General features: G+C 40.6%; 1 protein-coding gene and 1 pseudogene across 2 annotated transcripts in view; both read right to left on the reverse strand.

Moving 5' to 3' along the window:
• UBE2G1 (ubiquitin conjugating enzyme E2 G1) overlaps positions 1–22,458 on the reverse strand; it is an 84,741-nt gene that overhangs the window by 10,228 nt on the left and 52,055 nt on the right. For both annotated transcript variants that reach the window (XR_014821622.1, XM_021067700.2), the window contains exons 2-4: positions 14,245–14,347; positions 5,541–5,638; positions 1,849–2,027 (exon numbers count right to left, since the gene is read on the reverse strand). Coding sequence is in view for 1 of the 2 variants with exons in the window: in XM_021067700.2 (XP_020923359.1) it covers positions 1,849–2,027; positions 5,541–5,638; positions 14,245–14,347 (380 nt within the window). In the remaining variant the exon portion in view is untranslated. The remainder of the gene's footprint in view (positions 1–1,848; positions 2,028–5,540; positions 5,639–14,244; positions 14,348–22,458) is intronic.
• On the reverse strand, positions 7,287–7,730 carry LOC102157773 (cytochrome c oxidase subunit 6C pseudogene; annotated as a pseudogene).

A 22,458-nucleotide genomic window follows, 5' to 3' on the forward strand; every position in this document is an offset into this window, starting at 1 on the left:
AATTAGAGCTGCTAGTGTGGGTACTGGTACTGAAAGTAATTACTTCTTCACTTTGGCATTTAAATGACACCTCTCTTCTTCCAACTCACTCTTAGTTTAATATGTCTTATTACTCACACACTCTTACATGGAACCAATTCTGCATAGGTGTACCCCTATGCTGTTCTGACTGATACCTGACTATAAATATAAAGTTAGAATGGTTTTCTGCCAATATTTACTTCAATTCAATTACTAAATTCAAAATTTCAAAGCCAGAGATTTGAAAAGGGGGTGTATATATATGCAGGGTTTTTTCCCCCCAAGTTTTTACATAGGTCTAAGTAAAAGAAAAAAGGTGACTTTAACCCCCGTGGCTTCATATACATTAACAAAGGTTACAATAATAAGTGTAAGAACAAAAGGATTTTCACAGGGAGTTCCCTGTCATGGGGCAGCAGAAACAAATCCAACTAAGAACCATGAGGTAGTGGGTTTGATCCCTGGCCTCACTCAGTGGGTTAAGGATCTGGCATTGCCATGTGCTGTGGTGTAGGTCACAGACGATGCTTGGTTTTGGCGTTGCTGTGTTCCTGGTATAGGCTGGCAGCTATAGCTCTGATTAGACCCCTAGTCTGGGAACCTCCACATGCTGCAGGTTCGCCCTTTTAAAAAAAAAAAGGATTTTCACAGAAGAATACAAGGCTGAGGGACTAGGACTATCTAGGTTTTCAAGGAGGCTAAACAACATGAGCACAAATAGAACATGGGTTCCTACATTCTGGATTTTCCCCATACACACATACAAAAAGGATGCTATAAAGAATAATACTGGAAAAATCTATATAGACTGTCTGTGTAGATTCTATATAATAGAACTGTATCTGTGACAGGGTGGTACCATACTTATGTAGAAAAATACCCGTGTTCTTAGAAGATACATACTATAGTATCTATTTATTTATTTTTATTTTTTTGTCTTTTCAGGGTTGCACCTGTGACATACAGAGGTTCCCAGGCTAGGGGTCGAATTGGAGCTATAGGCGTCGACTTACACCACAGCCATAGCAACATGACATGCTGAAGTATTTAAATGCGAAGACCTGAATTCTAAGTTTAGAAAAAAATAATAAGAACAAAGTTGTAAAATCGCCACTATTTTTTGCTTTGTTTTGATTTTTTTGTCTTTTTAGGGCCACATGTATGGCATGTGGAAGTTCCCAGGCTAGGCTCCAGGCTGGGAGCTGCAGGTGCCGGCCTGTACCACAGCCACAGCAACGCCAGATTCTTTCTTTAACCCACTGAGCAAGGCCAGGGATCAAACCACATCCTCATGAATACCAGTCAGTCATAACCCACTGAACCACAATGAGAACTCCCAATCTCCACAATTTTTGAGTTTAGGTTTAGGGTTTAGGGATATTTGTTTTAATTAATGCAAAATTTTCTGGGTCTGAAAGTTTTAAAAACAAACGCTTGGAAGCTCCCCCTGTGGTACAGTAGGATCCAGCATTGCAGCAGCTGCAGTTCGGGTTCTGCTCCTGACCTAGGAACTTCCATATGCCTTGAGTGCAGCCATAAAATAATACACAAATAAAAATTTAAAATAAATAAATAAAAATTGGAAATAATAACATGGACTCAAGAGGGACTTGATATTATATTTTCGTGGACATGACAATCCTTATTTAGCTATGTTAAGGTAGTGTCTTCAATCTTAAAAGATGCAGGGACAAGTACTTGCTGGGAAAGCTTAGTTATGTCTACCTTATTTTTGAAAAGATTCAGAGGAATAAAAGATGTATCAATACAGACACGCATACAGACATATGAAGATACAGGGCAGGGGAGAGCTGTGCAGGGCCTTACCGCAGCGTCCACATTAGCAGGCGAGTCGCCATTAGGGTCTGCCAGCATAGAAATGACACTAATCATGATGGTTTCCACGGTGTGAATAGGCAGCCAGCGTTCCTCTGGCTTTTCATAACCATATTTATCTTCTCCGGGCTCATGAAGAATAGAAATGCACACATCACCATTTTTATCAACTGCAAAATTAGAGAATAAGATTCCTGTTTTAAATACTTAAAATGTGATTATACATAAAATATATATTATACATATGGTCCTGATTCTTATGGCATCTGTATAAAATTGGATACAATGGTACCACTGAGTAAATTCAGAAGTTAATTTCCAAAATGGAACCTCTTAATTTTTAGGAAGATCACAGATTTTCCCAAATAGTATCCATCTGTGAAACCCAAAAAGAATGTAAGCTATCTTATTCATCTGTGCAAAATTTTAAGATACCTAGTATGTACATGGTGCCTAGCAGTTACATGGAATAAACACAATGAAACAATAAATGGCATCTATTGAATTTGCTCTTCATTTGCTGAAAGTATATGGTCCAAAAACCAGAACTGAGTTTCTATATAATAATTTCCTAGTTTCCCCACTAACATACTGATTTAAATTGGTGATAGTCAAAGATCCCCAGACTTTCCTAAGAGAAAATGGAAAGTAACATAATATACTTTTTAAATCACATAAAGGCAAAATTATAATTTTAGGCAAAATGTATTCAAATCCACAAAAGGAAAACATCATATATTCAGTGAAAATTCATCAACATAAATAACATTCTGAGGTCTCTATTCTATAAAACAATTTTAAAATCCATAGAGTTCCTGCTATGGCACAATGGGATCAGTGGTGTCCATGCAGGGCCAATTCGATCCCAGGCCCAGCAACATGGGTTAAAGGATCCCGCACTGGCGCAGCTGTGTAGGTCACAACTGCAGTTCAGATCTGATTCCTGGCCTGGGAACTCCAATGCTGCAGGGCAGCCAAAAAAGAAAATGAAAAAGAAAGAAACAAACAAAAAAACCCCCACTATTTAAAAATCGAATCCACAAATTAACTGCTGACCAAATTAAATGAGGGAGGGTGTCTTAACACACAAACTCATCTGCAAGACACAAATACTCCCTCTATTAGTGAAACTATCAAAATTATAACACCCACTAAACTTTTTTTTTTTTTTTTGGTCTTTTTGCCATTTCTTTGGGCCGCTCCCACGGCATATGGAGGTTCCAAGACCAGGGGTCTAATCGGAGCTGTAGCCACCGGCCTATGCCAGAGCCACAGCAACGCGGGATCCGAGCCGCATCTGCAACCTACACCACAGCTCAAGGCAACGCCGGATCGTTAACCCACTGAGCAAGGGCAGGGACCAAACCCGCAACCTCATGGTTCCTAGTCGGATCTGTTAACCACTGAGCCACGACGGGAACTCCTCCACTAAACTTTTATGGTGAAATTTAACCTACTATAAAAATCATACTCATTGAGGAAATGTTGGAAAAGACAGAAAAGTATAAAATTTTGGTAAAACTTTTTTCAACCAAATTCTCAAATCTCATAAACAACCAATGACAATTATTTATACATATTTCATACCCACCTAAGTCCAACAAAACAGATAGATAAACAGACAGACAGACAGATATAACTGTGATAGGCACCCTTTTGACACAGGGAGTTCAGCAGTGAATGCGACATACAAGACCCTTGCCTTCAGTGTCTTTCTTGTATATGAGCTATTAAGTAATTTAAGGTTCCTCTTTCCAATTCACTTTTCACCTGCTAGTACAATCTATTAGCTGAAATTAAATAAATAGATCAAGAGGCAAGAATAAAAGCAACAAAAATTCTAATAGCACTAGAAAGTTCCCATAAAATACTTACACAGTATTGTGACCCTTTCCTCACTTATCACATAAGGACTTTTCCAAGTCATTTTCTTTGAGAACATGATATTAAATGTTTGTGTGGGAGTTCCCATGGTGGCGCAGTGGTTAACGAATCCAACTAGGAACCATGAGGTTGCGGGTTCAATGTGGGTTAAGGATCCAGCGTTGCCGTGAGCTGTGGTGTAGGTTGCAGACATGGCTCGGATCCCGCGTTGCTGAGGCTCTGGCATGGGCAGGTGGCTACAGCTACGATTCGACCCCTAACCTGGGAACCTCTATATGCCGCGGGAGTGGCCCTAGAAAAGGCAAAAAGACACCCCCCCCAAAAAAAAAAGATGGTGGAGGAGTAAGACATGGCACTGACCTTCTTCCACAAACATATTAAAAGAAAAAAAACCCCATTACATGTAAACGATTCGTACACAACCCATACTGAATGCTGGCAGAAGACCGTAAACCTCCAAAAAGAGCTAGAATATATTCGTCATAGAAATACCATACCCATTAGCAATAACTCCCCATTTCCCTCCAACCTTCCCCCAAGCCTAGGCAACCACCAACCTACTTTCTGTCTCTATAGATTGGCCTCTTCTGGACATTCTCCAGAAATGGACTCATATACTATGCAGCCTTTTCATTTACTTAGCTGATGTTTCTAAGATTCGCTCATGTTGGAACATGTATTAGTACTTCATTCCATTATACAGATACACCACATGTTGTTTTACTGCTGATCAAGTGATAGACCTTTGGGCTGTTTCTTCTTTTCGGCAAGTGTAAATATTGTTACTACGATCATTCATGTACAAGTATTTTGTGGACCTATGTTTTCCATTTTCCTGTTTATTTATCTAGGACTGGCATTTCTGGGTTATAAGGCTGTTTTCCAAGTGGCTACATCATTATACATTCTTGCCAGCAATGTATGAGGGTTCATATTTCTCTGTGTCCTCCCAATGCTGTTTTATTATCTGTGTTATTGATTACAGCCATCCTGGTACATGTGAAGTGGTATCTCACTGTGGTTTTATGTCTATAAATATTTTGTAAATGGTCCATCAATAAGTTCTTACCTCTCTATTTCCACCCACATCTCATAGTCCACAAGTGAAAATAACTAAATTTTTCGTCCTGCCATTATTTAAGCTTTCATTGTGTCTTACCAGAGCCACTGATAAAATCCTCTATCTCCTGGCTATTTAGTCTGTCTTCCCCTCCCAATCCTTCCCCCACAGGCCTATGCTACATCCACGTAACACCGGATCCTAGCCGCATCTGCAACCTATGTGGCACCTGCGGCAAGGCCAGATCCTCACCCACTGAGCACAACAGGGACTCTGACATTCCTTTGTTACAGTTCAGAATATACATAAAAAGTCAATCTTTGTCCATAGTCTAGGAGCTAAGATGAGAAAATAAAAATTAAAAATCTAAGTTTAACTGCTTCTATACTCTTTTTAACAGCCAACAAGTCACCTAATACCTTGAAAATTATTTCCTCAATTATAAGAGCTCTATTTAATACTGAGAATCATCCACCAATCTTGCCTCTAGTTTGGAACAACATGAGTCTCAAAAAGAGCTAAAAACAAAGTAAATAAACGATTTTTTTCCCACATGATCTGTTACTCCTTCATTCTCTTCTAAAGATTACTAGCCCATGTGTATAATGGAACACAATGAACTTAGTACAAAAATTCCAATGCAATTCCAATGAGAACCACTTCATACTTATTGATCTTGAAAACGTCATTGAAATGCCATCATACTTGCAAATGTAGAAGTAAAACTAGATAAACTTACCATTTGGATGCCAGATTTCTGTAATGAATTTCATTTTAGGAGGCCGAAGAGGATAATCTTTTGGGAAAGTGAGATGAGCCTTAAAAACACCACCTTCACTGGAAAACAAAAGACAAATTCTTACCTGTAAGTTCCTGCTTGTAAGTAAGATAATTATTAAACATAAAACAAGGGTGCTAGTGCTAAAACTACAAATGAAATAAATAATCTGGATTTCAAGCAGTTTACTTAACTCAAATACTCTGTTTAGCAAACTGTCATACCTACCACCTTATTAAACTCAATAAAACAGTAAAGTTAAAGAAACAGTTTTTAAAAAGCATCCAGATCAGACCACATTACTGCTGTGCTGCGCATCTTTCTATCAGTTCCCACTGCACTTAAAATTCAAGTTTGGAGTTCCGGAGTTCCCATCGTGGCACAGCGGAAACGAATCCAACTAGGAACCATGAGGTTGCAGGTTCAATCCCTGGCATTGCTCAGTGGGTTAAAGATCTGGCATTGCCATGAGCTGTGGTGTAGGTCAAAGACATAGCTTGGATTTGGTATTGCTGTGGCTGTGGTGTAGCATCTGTAGCTTTGACCGGACCCCTAGCCTGGGAACCTCCATATGCCGTGGGTGCGGCCCTAAAAAGCAAACACATACATACATACATACATACTTCAAAAGTTTAATTAAAATTTAACATTGTCTATAGGAATCAAGTTGCCAATTTCTCTATCTCGATCTCAACCTATCAATCTTCAGTCTGATCCAGTAGGTCTTCTTTCTTTTTTTTTTTCCTGTTTTTTTGTTTGTCTGTTGTTTGGGGTCGCACTTGTGGCATACGGAAGTTCCCAGGCTAGAGGTCCAATCAGAGCTGCAGCAGCCAGCCTACACCACAGCCACGCCATATCCAAGCCACATCTGCAACCTACACCACAGCTCACGGCAATGCCAGATCCTTACCCCACTGAGTGAGGCCAGGGATCAAACCCGCATCCTCATGGATCCTGGTTGGGTTCGTTTCCATTGAGCCACAACAGGAATTCCCAGCCAGTCTTCTTTCTGTTCTACAAACACAACAAGGCTTTTCTCTTCTGAAAGCTGATGTATTTTCTTGTTCCCTCTCTGGGAACATCTGTGCTGACCTTCCATTGGTCCATCCATCCATCCATTTACTCACCTTATCATTTAACAAATATTTATTCAGTCTTTACAAGTCAGACACCAGGGTACAGTAGAGTAAACAAAGCATGAAGTCTCTCTAGGAGTTTAATTCTAGTGATTGTCCAAAGTCTGATGCTGTGCAATAGTACTTACTGCACACTGAAGATGGTCTACAGTTACAGTGTCCAATATGGTAGCCACCACCCACTTGCAATCTGGCTAGTACCACTGAGGAACTGAATTTTTAATCTAATTTTAAGAAGGAAAAAATGACAGATTTTAGGCCTGCCTTATGGCCTTATTTTTCATAATTTGAGATTACCGATTGAAGAGGAAACACACGAAGACTTGAGGAAAATGGAGACTAGAACAGCATTCGTGAAAAGTATATCACACTGGTAAGACTTGAGGAAAATGGAGACTAGAACAGCATTCGTGAAAAGTATATCACACTGGTAAGAGCTAAGTCTACCTTCTTATCCCAAGTTACCCCAACTGCATTAAGTTAGTGCCAAATTGGTCTTAGGACATATTAATTACATGAAATAGTTTTTCAAACTGGGGCTACAAAACTAATTAAATGAGTCACTAACCAGTTTTCTTTCTTTCTTTTTTTTTTTTCACAGTATTTGTTAACTATTTATTTATCAAGAGAAACTACTTCTTAGCCCAGATACTTGAAGCTCATAGTTTTCACAGTTCAGGAAAACAGCTAAGTGACAAACTTCATGGAACTCAACCCAAAGAACTTCTTTACATTCCAAAATCACTTTGTACTCTGAAAGATGCCAGCTTTCCTCATCTCCTCAAAATCTTTCATGGAATCGTAATTTCTGTAGAAATCTGCGTATGCTTTCCTTCTTGGTTCAGTCACAGCAAACTTATATAAAGTTGCAACCCTCAATGAGACAATGAATGCTTCAACAATATGAAATCGCAGATGCTTGGCCAGAAGGCCACGCATCTGAGGTTTGGTCAAAGAACTAGCAGCCATGGTAATTTTTCTCCTTGACAGCTCCACAACAACGTCCTTGCAGACTGATGGAGAAATGGATGGCCAACCAGTTTTCTTTTTAAACAAATAAAAATAGACAGAAAATGTAGGCACTGGAGTGCCTGTTGTGGCGCAGCGGAAACGAATCCAACTAAGTAACCATGAGGTTAGGGGTTCAATCCCTGGCCTTGCTCAGTGGGTTAAGGATCCGGTGTTGCCATGAGCTGTGGTGTAGGTCGCAGCCGTGGCTTAGATCTGGCGTTACTGTGGCTGTGGTATAGGCCAGCAGCTGTAGCTCTGATTCCACCCCTAGCCTGGGAACCTCCATATACCACAAGTGCAGCATGAAAAAGCAAAAAAAGAAAAGAAAAAAGAAAATATAGGCACTTATCACAAGTAGTTTGTTTCGGTTATATAACCTACATACATATTTCTTTCTATTCATAAAATGTATACACATAAGTATACACTGGGTAATGATGTAAAAATATTTCTGATTATGGATTCTGGTTAAAAAACAAGAGAGAGAATAGTTAAATCCACAAATATCTGTATATGTATTTCTTTACATATTCAAGAAACTATGTAAAAGGACATCAAACAGCTACCACAAAGCCCATAAACTGTCTCAGTGCTACGGCTTTTCTCTGATACTAAGTTAGCTTTCCTAGGTCCCTGAATTTTGACTGCTATCAGATCCATTTGAAAGCTTTATATTAGCTGACTGGAATACCTATTATGAAAAATTGTTTTAGTCTATTAAATTATTTTCAATCAAATTTAATTAATATGACTACCCTTAGAAGTTTAAAGGATAAAATTCTGACTCTTGTCTGCAATGTCCTCACCCATTCTGAACCAATCATGCAATTCTATAATTTCCTTCTACAGGTGGAATTGTTAACTTTTCTAACACCTGTAAAAATCCTACCTTTTTTCCCCCCCTTTTCTTTGGCCTCACTTTGAGGTTCGTACAAGTTCCCAGGCCAGGGATCAAACCCATGCCAGACCCGAGCCACTGCAAAGACAACACCAGATCCTTAACCTGCTGCTCCAGAAGGGAAATCTTCTACTGGTTTTCAGTTTTGCTTTGCTTTGGGAGTTTTTTTGGCAACACCCATGGCATATGGAAGTTCCCAGGCCAGGGATGAAATCTGATGGCATCTCAGCTGAAACTTCAACCTATGCCACAGCTGCAGCAACACCAGATCCTAATCCACTGTGCTGAGCCAGGGATCGAAGCTGCACCGACACAGAGACAATGCCAGATCCTTAACCTTTCGTACCCTCTTACCCCATATGTTTTTTTTTCAGCCTAGATCAGTAGCCCCAAATTGAATTTGAATAGTGAATAGCCAAGTTAGCAAAAAGGAACTCAAAAAACCCAGAGTACAAAACACAGTAGACTAAACATTAACATGTTATATATTCACAAATTTTTCAACTACATAAAGATGCTAGTATGATTAAGTAAAAACGAAAATTTATGAAAAGCATCAACAAATTAAAATATCCTTCCGGAGTTCCCGTCGTGGCGCAGTGGTTAACGAATCCGACTAGGAACCATGAGGTTGCGGGTTCGGTCCCTGCCCTTGCTCAGTGGGTTAACGATCCGGCGTTGCCGTGAGCTGTGGTGTAGGTTGCAGACGCAGCTCGGATCCCACGTTGCTGTGGCTCTGGTGTAGGCCGGTGGCTACAGCTCCAATTCGACCCCTAGCCTGGGAACCTCCATATGCCGCGGGAGCGGCCCAAAAAGACAAAAAAAAAAAAAAAAAAAAAAAAAAAATATCCTTCCTTCCACTATATATTCTCTTCATCACGGATATTAATAGCATGATTTTAAAAAGAGGTATGCAACCAATAGTTTCACATTTGAAAGGGTTGAGAAACCTAGGCCTAGTTAAAGTTTCTTCCATGAGGCTTCCCTTACTGTTTTTGTACTAAAATTATAAAAATCTTACAAGGATAACAGCCTTTCATTCTGCCCTGTTTATTTTATTTAAATGATATGCCAAATGCTGCTATTGAAAATTCTGCTTAACACTATTCTCTTATATACATTCCTGTTGATTCCTGTCTCCTGTTTATCGGCTACATTCAACAAATTAGCCATTATACTCATATTTGACTGCTTCCAAATTTTTTGCTATTAAAACAGAACACTGAACATTCTGAACACTTCTTAGGCATAGAGTTTTACCCTAGAAATGAAACAAGACAAAGTTTAAATAATTGTTCAGTCATACAGATAATAAAAGTGGTAGACTCAGGGAGTTAAAGACAGTTCCTAAAAACTCATCTTCTTAAGCGCTAAATGATAAATGACGTGGAATAGCCATTGATCAATTTCTAAGCCATGAAGGAACTCGGTTCATTTCCTCCAAAATTTCATTACAGAATATACGGTTTGTGCCTCTAAGTTTTAACGAGAACTGTGAAAGAACTTCATTACCGTAAAAGAACATTAATCAGGGAGTTTGGTTAGCCAACTCTTCATTTTCTGTATCCACTCAAGCTAAGACAATACTACAAAATACAAATAATCTTAAGATTCTGCTGTCAGCTGTGGTGTAGGGTGCAGACGCGGCTTGGATCCCACATTGCTGTGGCTCTGGTGTAGGCCGGTGGCTACAGCTCCGATTCGACCCCTAGCCTGGGAACCTCCATATGCCGAGGGAACGGCCCAAGAAATGGCAAAAAGACAAAAAAAAAAAAAAAAAAAAAATTCTCCAGGAGTGCTCCTGCAGTGTTGTGGGATTTGGCATTGTCACTGCAAAGGCTTGAGCTGCTGCTGTGGTACAGGTTCAATCTCTGGCCAGGAACTTCCACATGCAGTGAGCACAGACAAAAAAAAGGAAAAGACTCTTCAAATTCTTCATGTCACAGCCAGAGGTAAGAAACAAAATAAAACATAACTTCTTGAGGAGTTCCCGTCGTGGCGCAGTGGTTAACGAATCCGACTAGGAACCATGAGGTTGTGGGTTCGGTCCCTGCTCTTGCTCAGTGGGTTAACGATCCGGCGTTGCCTTGAGCTGTGGTGTAGGTTGCAGATGCGGCTTGGATCCCGCGTTGCTGTGGCTCTGGCGTAGGCCGGTGGCTACAGCTCCGATTCGACCCCTAGCCTGGGAACCTCCATATGCCGTGGAAGCGGCCCAAGAGATAGCAACAACAACAACAAAAAGACAAAAAAAAAAAAACAAAACCACATAACTTCTTGACTAGCCATTAGTGACAAAAGAAAAAAAGAGTAAAGAGATAAAAGGTACACATTTCACCACTCATAAATACAAATTTATAAAATTTAGGGGGTTTTGGGGGCTGGAATTTTTTTATTTTTATTTTTTTTTGCTTTTTAGGGCCACGCCCGTGGCACATGGAGGTTCCCAGGCTACAGGTGGAATCAGAGCTACAGCTTTTGGCCTATGCCACAGCCACAGCAATGCAGGATCTGAGCCATGTCTGCAACCTACACCCCAGCTCACGGCAACACCGGATCCTTAACCCACTGAACAAGGCCAGGGATCAAACCTGTGTCCTCATGGATACTAGTCAGGTTCCTTAACCGCTGCGCCACAATGGGAACTCCCTTGAGAATCTATTCTTAACAGAACCAGAAAGATTAATTAATAGTAAATGCAGTAATAAAATCTTAATACTATGTGAAAATAAGTATAATTAAATTAATACTCATGCAACTATCAATCTCAAAGTAATGCCTGAATGTACCATTATTAAGTGGATTGTAAAGAGAGTGCCCTCTAGTGACTACACAAACGCTAAAGACACCACTGAAATATCTCACCAGCTTTTTAAGAATTTTGGTATAGTATTCATTCTTTCCATTACATAAATGATCTAATTATAATTACTAAGTGATGAATTAATCACTTAGGTTTGGGGTGCCATCTAAGCCTACATTAACCTACTTTCAATTCTATACCCTCCTCCCCAGCCTGCTTCTCTTCACAGGCAGCTACTTACACTCAAGGCGTATATACTCATGCCCAATAGTGCTCCTTAACCCACTGCCAACTCTGGATCTCTATCCTCTTCACACCACCAACATGACACACAAGAACACCAGTCATTTCCTGTTTTATCAATAAATACCATTAAATGCTTGATTCTGGGTAGCATTTTAGAAAGCTTACCTCTACAGCACTGTTCCTCTTCTGACTAATTGCCTCTGCTTTTCTCAGGGTCCTGCCCCAGGCATATGTGCTCTCTCTCTCTCTCCCCTTGCCCCCACAGCAAAGGCTGTTGATCTCCCTACTTCAGGTGGATACAGTCAGGCCCTAATAAATTCCAGTCCATTTTTTACAACACAAACAAAAAAAATTTTTTTTTCTTTTTGGCTGTGCCCAGGGCATGTGTAAGTTCCTAGGCTAGGGATAGAAACTGCACCACGGCAGTAACCTAAGCCATAGCAGTGGCAATGCTTCCTTAATCTGTTGCACAAGGGAACTTCAAAAAAATTTTTGAGTAATAGTTAAAAACATATTTTATTGCAGAAATAAAATACAAGTAAGCTGAAGGAAAATAAAATCCATAATTCTAAAGTTATGGTACTTAGTAATTTGAGGCACATTCTAAAATATAAACCTAACTAACTGGTAACTCCCCCCCGCCCCCGGCCCTTTTTGGTCTTTTTAGGGCCGCAACCTCCGCATATGGAGGTTCCCAGGCCAGGGATCCAATTGGAGCTACAGGTGCTGGTCACAACCACAGCCATGCCAGATCCGAGCCGCATCGGCAACCTACACCACAGCTCTCAGAAACACCAGATCCTCAAAGCACTGAGTGAGGCCAGGGATTGAACCCGCGACCTCATGATTTGTTTCCGCTGAGCCACGACGGGAACTCCAACAGCCTGCACTTTTTAAACATATACAGAGGGCCCGAAAAAGGTTTTATTGATGGAAAGAATGGACTGGTAATTAGTACAATGAGTATTAAAATGTCTCTTTTTGGTGAAGCTGCAAAGACACAACATATATAACAAACCAGCTAATATTTAGAGATTCCTGTCATCATTGCATGAAAAAAGTGTAAGAATTTTGTGAGGTCTTTAGAGATGGAGGTCAAACCTGAATGCCTAATTAATCCTCTACATGGACATTAGTTTAGAAGAATTTCTCTCCTTGCTGCATATCAACGCTAAGAGTAACAAGATTTTGTCACTGGAATATAGCTGTCTCCTTTGAGCAACCTTCACACAATGTATTTTCAGTTTAAAACCCAGACAAATAAAACCTCATCAAGTCCATAACCCACATTTTATGTATGATTTTATGTGCAAAATTTGGTAAGAAATTTGTTTTCAAATAATAATGAGGGTGTGGGGGAATAACTCTACAATGTTTTTCATTTGCTACTGTTATCTACCAAACTAACGCTGTAGAATGACTAAACTGAGTTATTTTAGTTTGCAACAATTACCAGTGCACATATAACACTGGGAAATAAATCACACACACACAAATTTTTGGAAGTGCCTAGGGCATGTTAAAGTTGTGGGACAGGGATCAGATCCAAGCCACCACAGTGACAATGCTGGATTCTTAACCTGATGTGTCAAGAGAACTCCTAGATCACCAAAATTTTTTATTGGCAACAACTGTGACATCATTTTTAGAAAATCCCCAAATCAGTACTACAACTCAACTCTGCATGTCATGTATCTGTCTGCTCTGGTATAGAATGTTCTCTTCCATTAGCTGTTTTACAGAGGGGAAGGGGTTACGCTCTCAGAATATCTATACTAAAACTACATGGCCATCACCAAAAATTTATCTGATATACCAACAAGGACCACAGGTAAGTGAGAAAGTCCCTCCTGCCCTTCAGTTGTTGTATAGCTTTGAGAAGGCTGCTGCATTTTTTCCCCCCAGTGCCTCAACTTCTCCTAAAAGTATGGAACTAGTACTAGTCACTAACATCACATAGTCATGATCCATCTTAAAGAATATTAAATATCAGTAAGTTTGTTAGTCTGCAACCACTCAGAACAGGGGGAAAAATATACATAATATATTCTTTAAAAATGTATTACATAATATATTTAAGAAATTCCATCTTTTTCTATTGCTCTTTGATAATACCACATTCAGTTGAACTGATGTAACGACAGACACATTCAGATGTCTATCATTACATCAGTTAATAGTGGTTAGTTGGAGTTCCCGTCGTGGCGCAGTGGTTAACGAATCCGACTAGGAACCATGAGGTTGCAGGTTCGATCCCTGCCCTTGCTCAGTGGGTTAACGATCCGGCGTTGCCTTGAGCTGTGGTGTAGGTTGCAGACGCCGCTCGGATCCCACGTTGCTGTGGCTCTGGCGTAGGCCGGTGGCTACAGCTCTGATTAGACCCCTAGCCTGGGAACCTCCATATGCCGCGGGAGCGGTCCAAGAAATGGCAAAAAGACCAAAAAAAAAGTGATTAGTTAAAAGTGATTAATTTAGCAATCACTTTTACAAACTGGGACACTTTAGTTTGTCAAAATAACATAGTTCAATTAATTAAAAGAGCTCCACTTCCAAATGTCATTTCATTATACTTACTAAAGTGTATCTGGAGGACCAATAATAAGGACTTCCCATCGGTAGAGATCATTGTCATCTATTAAACCTGCTGAAAAGCCTTCCACTGGATTTTTGTTGAGTTCTGTGGAAAAAGAAAATTTTTATCAAAAACGTTAAGTATGTAATCTTCACCCAACTCTCATTACAGAAGTTAAATAGACATGGTATAAATTCTAACCTATTAAATGGATATACCTGGATCCATTAGCAAAATGCTATCTGATGATCAAAACACTTCCATCTTGGAGTTCCCCTTGTGGCTCAGTGGAAACAAATCCATAATGATGCAGGTTCGATCCCTGGCCTTGCTCCGTGGGGTTAAGGATCCAGCATTGCCATGAGCTGTGGTGTAGGGTCACAGATGTGGCTTGGATCTGGGGTGGCTGTGGCATAGGCTGGCAGCTATAGCTCCGATTCGACCCTTAGCCTGGGAACCTCCATGTGCTGCAGGTGCGGCCCAAAGAAGACCAAAAAAAATTTCCATCTCTATAACACAAGGACGCAATCGCTAAAACAAACTATACAGAAGAACAATTTCTACTGCCCTTTTATTTCTACCCTGATTTCCAGCTTGTTCTTAGCACTCTACTAGCTCTGTGGTGGTACATAAGTATAACGGTAGAGAGAGCTTATTAAAAATGTAGATATCCAGCCCCATCCCCCAGCGATTCTGGTTTAGAGGGAAACCAAATTACCTCTGTTAATCCTCATGCTGTGGTCTTAAGAATATACACTTTCAGAAATATCAACAGAGCGCCTGGTATCTTTTTCATTGGAATTTGCTGCTTAAGTAACCTTCATTTACACTAGCAACTGTGTGTGTATGTGAGCAAGAGAGACAGAGAGGGAGGGAGACAGAGATACACATCTGCAGCTGTGCCCATGAGACTCCGAGCACATAGACAGCAGAGGGTCCATCTGCCCTGCTGGCCAGTTTCCAGGCATAAGAGCTGGAGCCTAAGGGAATGAATGCCAACAGGAGGAGCAGGTAAGAAAGTACAAGGTCTGAACAGTTCCTGAAGAAACGGCTCGATTAAGTAATGACGTATTGATGGTGGGCGTCTTGTCAGGATTTTTTTTTCACAGCTTTAATGACATAACTGACATTCCACAAGCTGCACATATTTAAATTATATGATTTTTACATACTGATATATGTATACACCTGTGAAGCCATCACCACAATCAGGAGAGAGAAAGAGAGTGTGTGTGTATAAATATACAAATCACCAACAAGGGCCACAGATTGGCTCAAATTAAGAAGTGGGGACAGAGAACACAGGATAGCAATTGAGAGAGGACTTGCTGGGAGGCTGAAGAGGGTTGTAATTCTCATATAATTCCTGCCATCATCCTCAAGGAGCTCAGTCTCATGGCAAGTGTAACACAACTCAAGAGTGCTATAAAGGCTGAACAAAATATGTAAGTAACTGAGAAGAAAATATTAATTTTTTGAGGATTCAGAGGTGGTTATTTCAACTAGGATTTAACACCCCAACACACCAATGAAACACAGAGAGCGCCAAAAGAGAAAGTTTATTTATATTTAAACATGAATGACCCCTTTTCTTAAAATTTGAGGGGAGATTTTTTTTTTTTTTTTTTTTTGCTAGGTCTAGTCTTTTTACCTAACAGGCAAAGCAAACTTTCATAAATAGTTTTAAATCAGCACTGTGTTTCGAAACACAAGAAATGCATTTTTTACTTTTAAACAGCTATTCTAAGACATCTTAAAAATACTGAAAATGCAAGAAATTGTATTTCAATCTTGACATTTTCTTTATGGATGCAAACGTTTACTGAGTGCCAACATGCTGCAAACATAGTGAAAAGAGCTTAAAGTCCCCACTTGTACTGTCAGTTAAGAGAGCAGAGACAGTCACGACATGGGCAGACTACTCAGGCCATTCTCTCCAACACTATATACAAGAGTCTTATGGAAGATTCTATAACCTATTCAGGAATCACCTAGTTGTTGCTGCATTTTCCATCAGAAGCCCAGTAGGATTTTACAAAGGTAGGTGGTAAACTCTGAAATTAGCATATATAGAAGTTTTGGGTTTTTTAGCCATGCCCATAGCACATGGAAGTTCCTAGCCAGGGATCAAACCCAAGCCACAGAGGTGATAATTCTGGATCCTTAACCTGCTGCACCACAAGGGTACTCCAATACAACTAGGTTCTTTAAAAATCTTTTGTGGGACTTCCTGTTGTGGTTCGTTACTGCTGAGCCACAAAGGGTACTCCTGTGGTATGGTTTTAAATGTTCCAATGTTATGGTATTTCATACTTGGGAAATAAGGACAACTTTGATTTTTCAGAGTTCAAATTATATCTCAAGCTGTCGAAAGTAAAATTCAACAGCTTGGCCGAAGATGCAGTGAACCTCAACTTGGGAGGTAGATTTCTGCCCTCCTCCCCACGGGTGAGTTATTAGAAATTCCTGGGGTGGGGAAATGAGGCTTTTTTTCATGCATCAGAGGGAGCATGGCCTAAAAATATTAGAGGAAACCGTGATGGAGCCAATGAGCCACAGTTTTGCTACTGATTTCCTGGGAGGCCCGTCCCTGCTCTGCAGAAAACGGGGTAAAACTCTCCTATGTCCACCTCAGAGTAAGAGATTAGAAAATGCTGTGTGGGGAGCCCTTGTCCTGACTCAGCAGAAACAGATCTGACTAGTATCCATGAGGATGCAGGTTTGATCCCTGGCCTCACTCAGTGGGTTAAGGATCCAGTGCTGCTGTGAGCTGTGGTGTAGGTCGCAGATGTGGCTTCTATCTGGTGTTGCTGTGGCTGCAGTGTAGGCCATCGGCTACAGCTCCGATTCGACCCCTAGTCTGGGAACTTCCATATAACACAGGTGTGGGCCTAAAAAGCAAAGAAAAAAAAAAATCTTTTGTAAATTCTCTCCATGCTTTTCTCCTATAGGAGTGATGGTGTCCACTGCTTGTTTCATTAAGTCATGCAAAAGCAATGCTGAAGAATGTACATCTATCTCACTTTTGTCATGGCTTTTTCCCATAGAATGGATCCTCACAAGACTAGATCCAAGGGTATTCAACAGATTTAATCTACCTACAATGGCAGATCATTACTGTATCTTCATGAATGCTTCCTTTGAGGTCCAATTCAAGCACCATATTCCTCCATGAGGACTTTCCTAAATAATTTACCCAATAATCTTTGACTTCTGCTAAATTCCTATTAATCATATCTACTGTCTACACTACAGCACCTGGCACCTGATTACCAGCTCCCGATTCCCAAAGAAGTTAGGAGGAAATTACAATGTGCAATTAATGCTCCAACATTAGTACAGGAAATTGGAGGGGCACAAAGGAAGCACAGATTATAAATCATGAAGAGACAGAAAGTCAAGAAAAGCGCTATCTCAGGAGTTCCCATTGTGGCTCAGTGGTTAACGAATCAAACTAGGAACCATGAGGTTGGGAGTTCGATCCCTGGCCTTGCTCAGTGGGTTAAGGATCCGGAGTTGCCTTAGCTGTGGTGTAGGTTGCAGATGAGGTTCGGATCCCGCGCTGCTGTGGCTGTGGTGTAGGCGGCAGCTACAGCTCGGATTCGACCCCTAGCCCGGGAACCTCCATATACCGCAGGAGCGGCCCAAGAAATGGCAAAAAAGACAAAAAAAAAAAAAAAAAAAAAAACAAAAACAAACAAACAAAAAAAAACAGAGCTATCTCAAAGAAGACAAAGGATTTGAGTGGAGATAGTGCAAAGCTTAGACAGAGGAACATATACACAAATTTGAAATATGGAGGACTAGAACAAGGGGGGGGGCGGGGGACGCGGCATACAACTGAAACTACGCAGAATGTCAGAAGGACAGCAACTCTCCTTTATTTTTATTTTTTTTTTTTGTCTTTTTGCTATTTCTTTGGCCGCTCCTGCGGCATATGGAGGTTCCCAGGCTAGGGGTCGAATCCAAGCTGTAGCTGCCGGCCTACACCAGAGCCGCAGCAACGCCGGATCGTTAACCCACTGAGCAAGGGCAGGGACCGAACCCGCAACCTCATGGTTCCTAGTCGGATTCGTTAACCACTGCGCCACAATGGGAACTCCAACTCTCCTTTATAAGCCATGTTGGTTTACACTTCACCCAAAGAGCAAAAATAAGTCTTTGAAGGATTTATGTTTTTCTTTGTTTTGTTTTTAAAACAATAAGGTGATCTAATGAGATTTACATATTCAAAAACCGATCTCACAGTATGTGAAGGATGACAAAGGGTAAGGCCATGGTGACAGCCTTCTTTCTGGGAGGAAGAGTGAAAGAGACTTCTGGGGATGCCTGCAATGGCATGCTATACACAATATTTATGCATTTTTCTTTGGGTAGATTATACTTCAATTATTGAAACTCCGTAAATCCTGGAGTGTCACGTGATTGTTAAATGATAGTTACGTATGCATTCTGTGAACCTGGAAATCACTGTGGGTCAGCAATGGTCTACAAACCACGAAAAAAAGGAAAATCACTATGCTGGTTTTTCACTCTGATTTTTAAGAGACACATAAATCTTTAAAGATATTAAAATATTTATAGACAAATGATGGTGTTTGGGACATTCTTAAAAATCGTAAGGGGGAGTTCCCATCGTGGCGCAGTGGTTAACGAATCCGACTAGGAACCATGAGGTTGCGGGTTCGGTCCCTGCCCTTGCTCAGTGGGTTAACAATCTGGCGTTGCCGTGAGCTGTGGTGTAGGTCGCAGACGCGGCTCGGATCCCGCGTTGCTGTGGCTCTAGCGTAGGCCGGTGGCTACAGCTCCAATTCAACCCCTAGCCTGGGAACCTCCATATGCCGCGGGAGCGGCCCAAGAAATAGCAACAACAAAAGACGAAAAAGAAAAAAAAAATCGTAAGGGACAGGGCAGAGAGAGAGCAAACAAGGCTAGTTATGCCCTAGTAACTGCTGAGTCTAGATGAGCACATGGAGGTTCACTGCACAGTTAGTATACTTTGGAATTATTTTACGTTTAAGTTTCTTCTCAATAAATGTTTTTTTGCTTTGTTTTGTTTTTTCTTCTTGGCCACCCTGCAGCATGTGGAAGTTTCCAGGCCAGGAATCAGATCTGGGTTGCAGTTTCGACCTACAGTGCAGCTTTGACAAAACCAGATACTTTAACCCACTGTGCCGGGCTGGGGATTGAACCTGCCTCGTGGTGCTGCAGAAGACAGTGCTGATTCCATTATGCCACAGCAGGAACTCAAAGTTTTGTTTGTTTTTTAATGTTTAAAAAGCATTTTAGGAGATCCTGTTGTGGCTCAGCAGAAAGGAATCTGACTAGCATCATGAGGATGCAGGTTTGATCCCTGGCCTTGCTCAGTGGGTTAAGGATCCGGGCATTACCGTGAGCTGTGGTGTAGGTCACAGGCACTGCTTGGTTCTGGTTCGACACTACAGCTCTGATTCAAGCCCTAGACCAGGAACCTTAATATGCTGCCACTAGTGTGGCCTCCCAACCCCTACGCCAGCAAAAAAGGGGGGGAGGCATTTTAATGTAGTTTAAAATAATGGTTTACACTATTTTGTTGATCATGTGAAAACCTTCACTGAGACTCAGGGAAAAAACCCTGATGTCTCAGAACAACAACATTCAAAGTTCCAACTCTAGGTCATTTTATACTTGGATATTGAAAAAGTAAGTTATTTTAACTGTAAATACACTTTGCCAACACCAATAGTTGACAAAATCTAACAAAGAACCAAATATAAAAATATAAACTGTTAATTTATAGCCCAGCAATGATTTTGTGTCTCAATGGCTGTGGTCTCCTGTTCAAGGAATGTGCATTCCTGTCAAGTTTATTTATGTAACACACAGCTGTGTGTAAGGTGCACTTCTGTAAAGTGACTATTTTTGGACTGCTTCATTTTGAACTTTTGAAATCTTTAATAAAACCTTCTTTCTGCACACTATCTAATTACTCCTCCTAAGTATTAAGATGGTTGGTCAAAATAATTGGGACCTTATTATCAGAGGAATAAATTGCCATATTACTTTAAAGCATACAAATTGCCAGAAACCAAGTCATCAAAATTAACTTTGAAAAATAACCCTGTCCTGAAAGCTTCCATTAACTAATCAATTTGAAAAAAGTAATGTGTCAGCAAACCTCAAAAGGTTTGTTTATATTTCCTCTATAGATTTTTTAATGCATCAATTACATCACCTTTATAAATTCTGATAAACTTTAAAAGATTGCTTAAAATTAGAATTTTTCCCTTTATCCTATGCCATGGGCTAGGGCTAGCTGATTTCCTAATCCAAAACATTTTATTTTACTGTGCTTCAAAAACGTAAGGAATATGGAGCAGACAAGCAAGAGGTCAGAGATCATATCTTGCAAAGATTTTGCCAATATGCTTCTAAAAAGATTTGCCTGGCAGGAGTCTAGACCACATTCCTAAAACTTCACTTAAGGAAGTTCTCTGCTACTTTCAGTGTTTTTCACCTTGCTTATACCCTTTTCAAACGCTTACTATCTAAGGCTTCTTCACATTAAATGTTGTTGCTTGTACTTAAATACAGCAACAACAGTATATGTCTCTGCCAAAATTTACTGTAGCAGGTATTCCCCAAAGTACAAGAAATTGTTATGCCTTGAGACTAAAATCTACGGTTTTATATAAACTTTTCATCAATTTTTAAAAAATAATTTGATGAAAGATACAATAGGAGGGCTGCTTGTGAATTTCATCACACAAGAAAAAATCCATACCATACTTTTTTTTTTGGCTTTTGTCATTTTTAGGGCCACACCCGCAGCATATGGAGGTTCCCAGGTCAAGGGTCTAATCAGAGCTGTAGCTGCCGGCCTACACCAGAGCCACAGCAATGCCAGATCCGAGCTGAATCTGCAACTTACACTGGAGCTCATGGCAAAGCCAGATCCTTAACCCACTGATCAAGGCCAGGGATCGAACCCGAAACCTCATGGTTCCTAGTTGGATTCGTTTCCGCTGTGCAACGACGGGAACTCCTGGACCATACTTTTGGGCACAGATTGTGGTACTATGTCAGTCTCGAAAGTCTTAGCATTTTAAATAAGTCATTTCTCTCTCTTTTTTTTTTGTCTTTCGTCTTTTTAGAGCTATATTTGCCGCATATGGAGGTTCCCAGGCTAAGGGTCTAATTGGAGCTTGTAGCTGCCAGACTACACCACCGTCACAGCAACAGGGGATCCAAGAAGTATCTGCCACCTACACCACAGCTCAAGGCAATGTCAAATTCTTAACCCACTGAGCAAGGCCAAGGATGGAACCTGCATCCTTATGGTAACTAGTTGGGTTCATTAACCATTGAGCCATAATGGGAACTCCCTTTTTCTTCTTTTTTTAATGCTATGTTCATTAGGAAGATATGGCAAAACCCATGATAGTGATGCAGGACAGATATTGTGTGGCAAAAGACTGTCCATTTTAGGAGTTCCCGTTGTGGTGCAGCAGAAACGAATCTGACTAGGAACCATGAGGTTTCAGGTTCGATCCCTGGCCTTGCTCAGTAGGTTAAGGATCCTGTGTTGCCATGAGCTGTGGTGTAGGTTGCAGACTTGGATCTGATCCTGCGATGCTGTGGTGTAGGCTGGCAGCTGTAGCTCCAATTTGACCCCTAGCCTGGGAACTTCCATATGCAGAGGTGTGGCCCTAAAAAGCAAAAAAAAAAAAAAAAAAAAAAATTGTCTATTTTAGAGTACAATAAATATCAAGTGTCCATTTTCTTCCTTTAAAATTGCTCATTAGACTCTAGGCTATAAAAGCAATACAATGTTCCTTAGACTCTCAGGAACAAGCCATATCTTAGTTCTTTTGGGAAATACTACCCACCCCTGAACATTACACGCAAATACTTGTTTTCGTGTTGATATTCTAAGACCAGTTTTTTCTGTACCCTACACCCCTGGGTGCTTAGAATGAGTGAATGAATACCTGACAAGTCAAGAGAATGCGATCTTGTAGAGCATTTTTCAAACTGGAATTAAAGAAAGGGAGCACCAATTCAGGGGGAAGCCTAAGAGCCGCTATCAGCCACAGCTTAAATCTCAAGGAGAGAGCAGTTATGTGAAAATGAAGCCAAAATGAAGTCAAATAAGCAAACGTAAGCAACAGGGATTTTTTTTACCCCTGGTACCACTCCTGCCCCCTTCCATAGATCTGGTTAAGTCAAATTTCCTT

The sequence above is a fragment of the Sus scrofa genome, chromosome 12 (assembly GCF_054392235.1).
Source record: "Sus scrofa isolate SSC_HxYL_T2T_F1_AM1 chromosome 12, Sscrofa_HxYL_maternal_Yorkshire_Landrace_v2.0, whole genome shotgun sequence".
Classification (NCBI taxonomy): Eukaryota; Metazoa; Chordata; class Mammalia; order Artiodactyla; family Suidae; genus Sus; species Sus scrofa.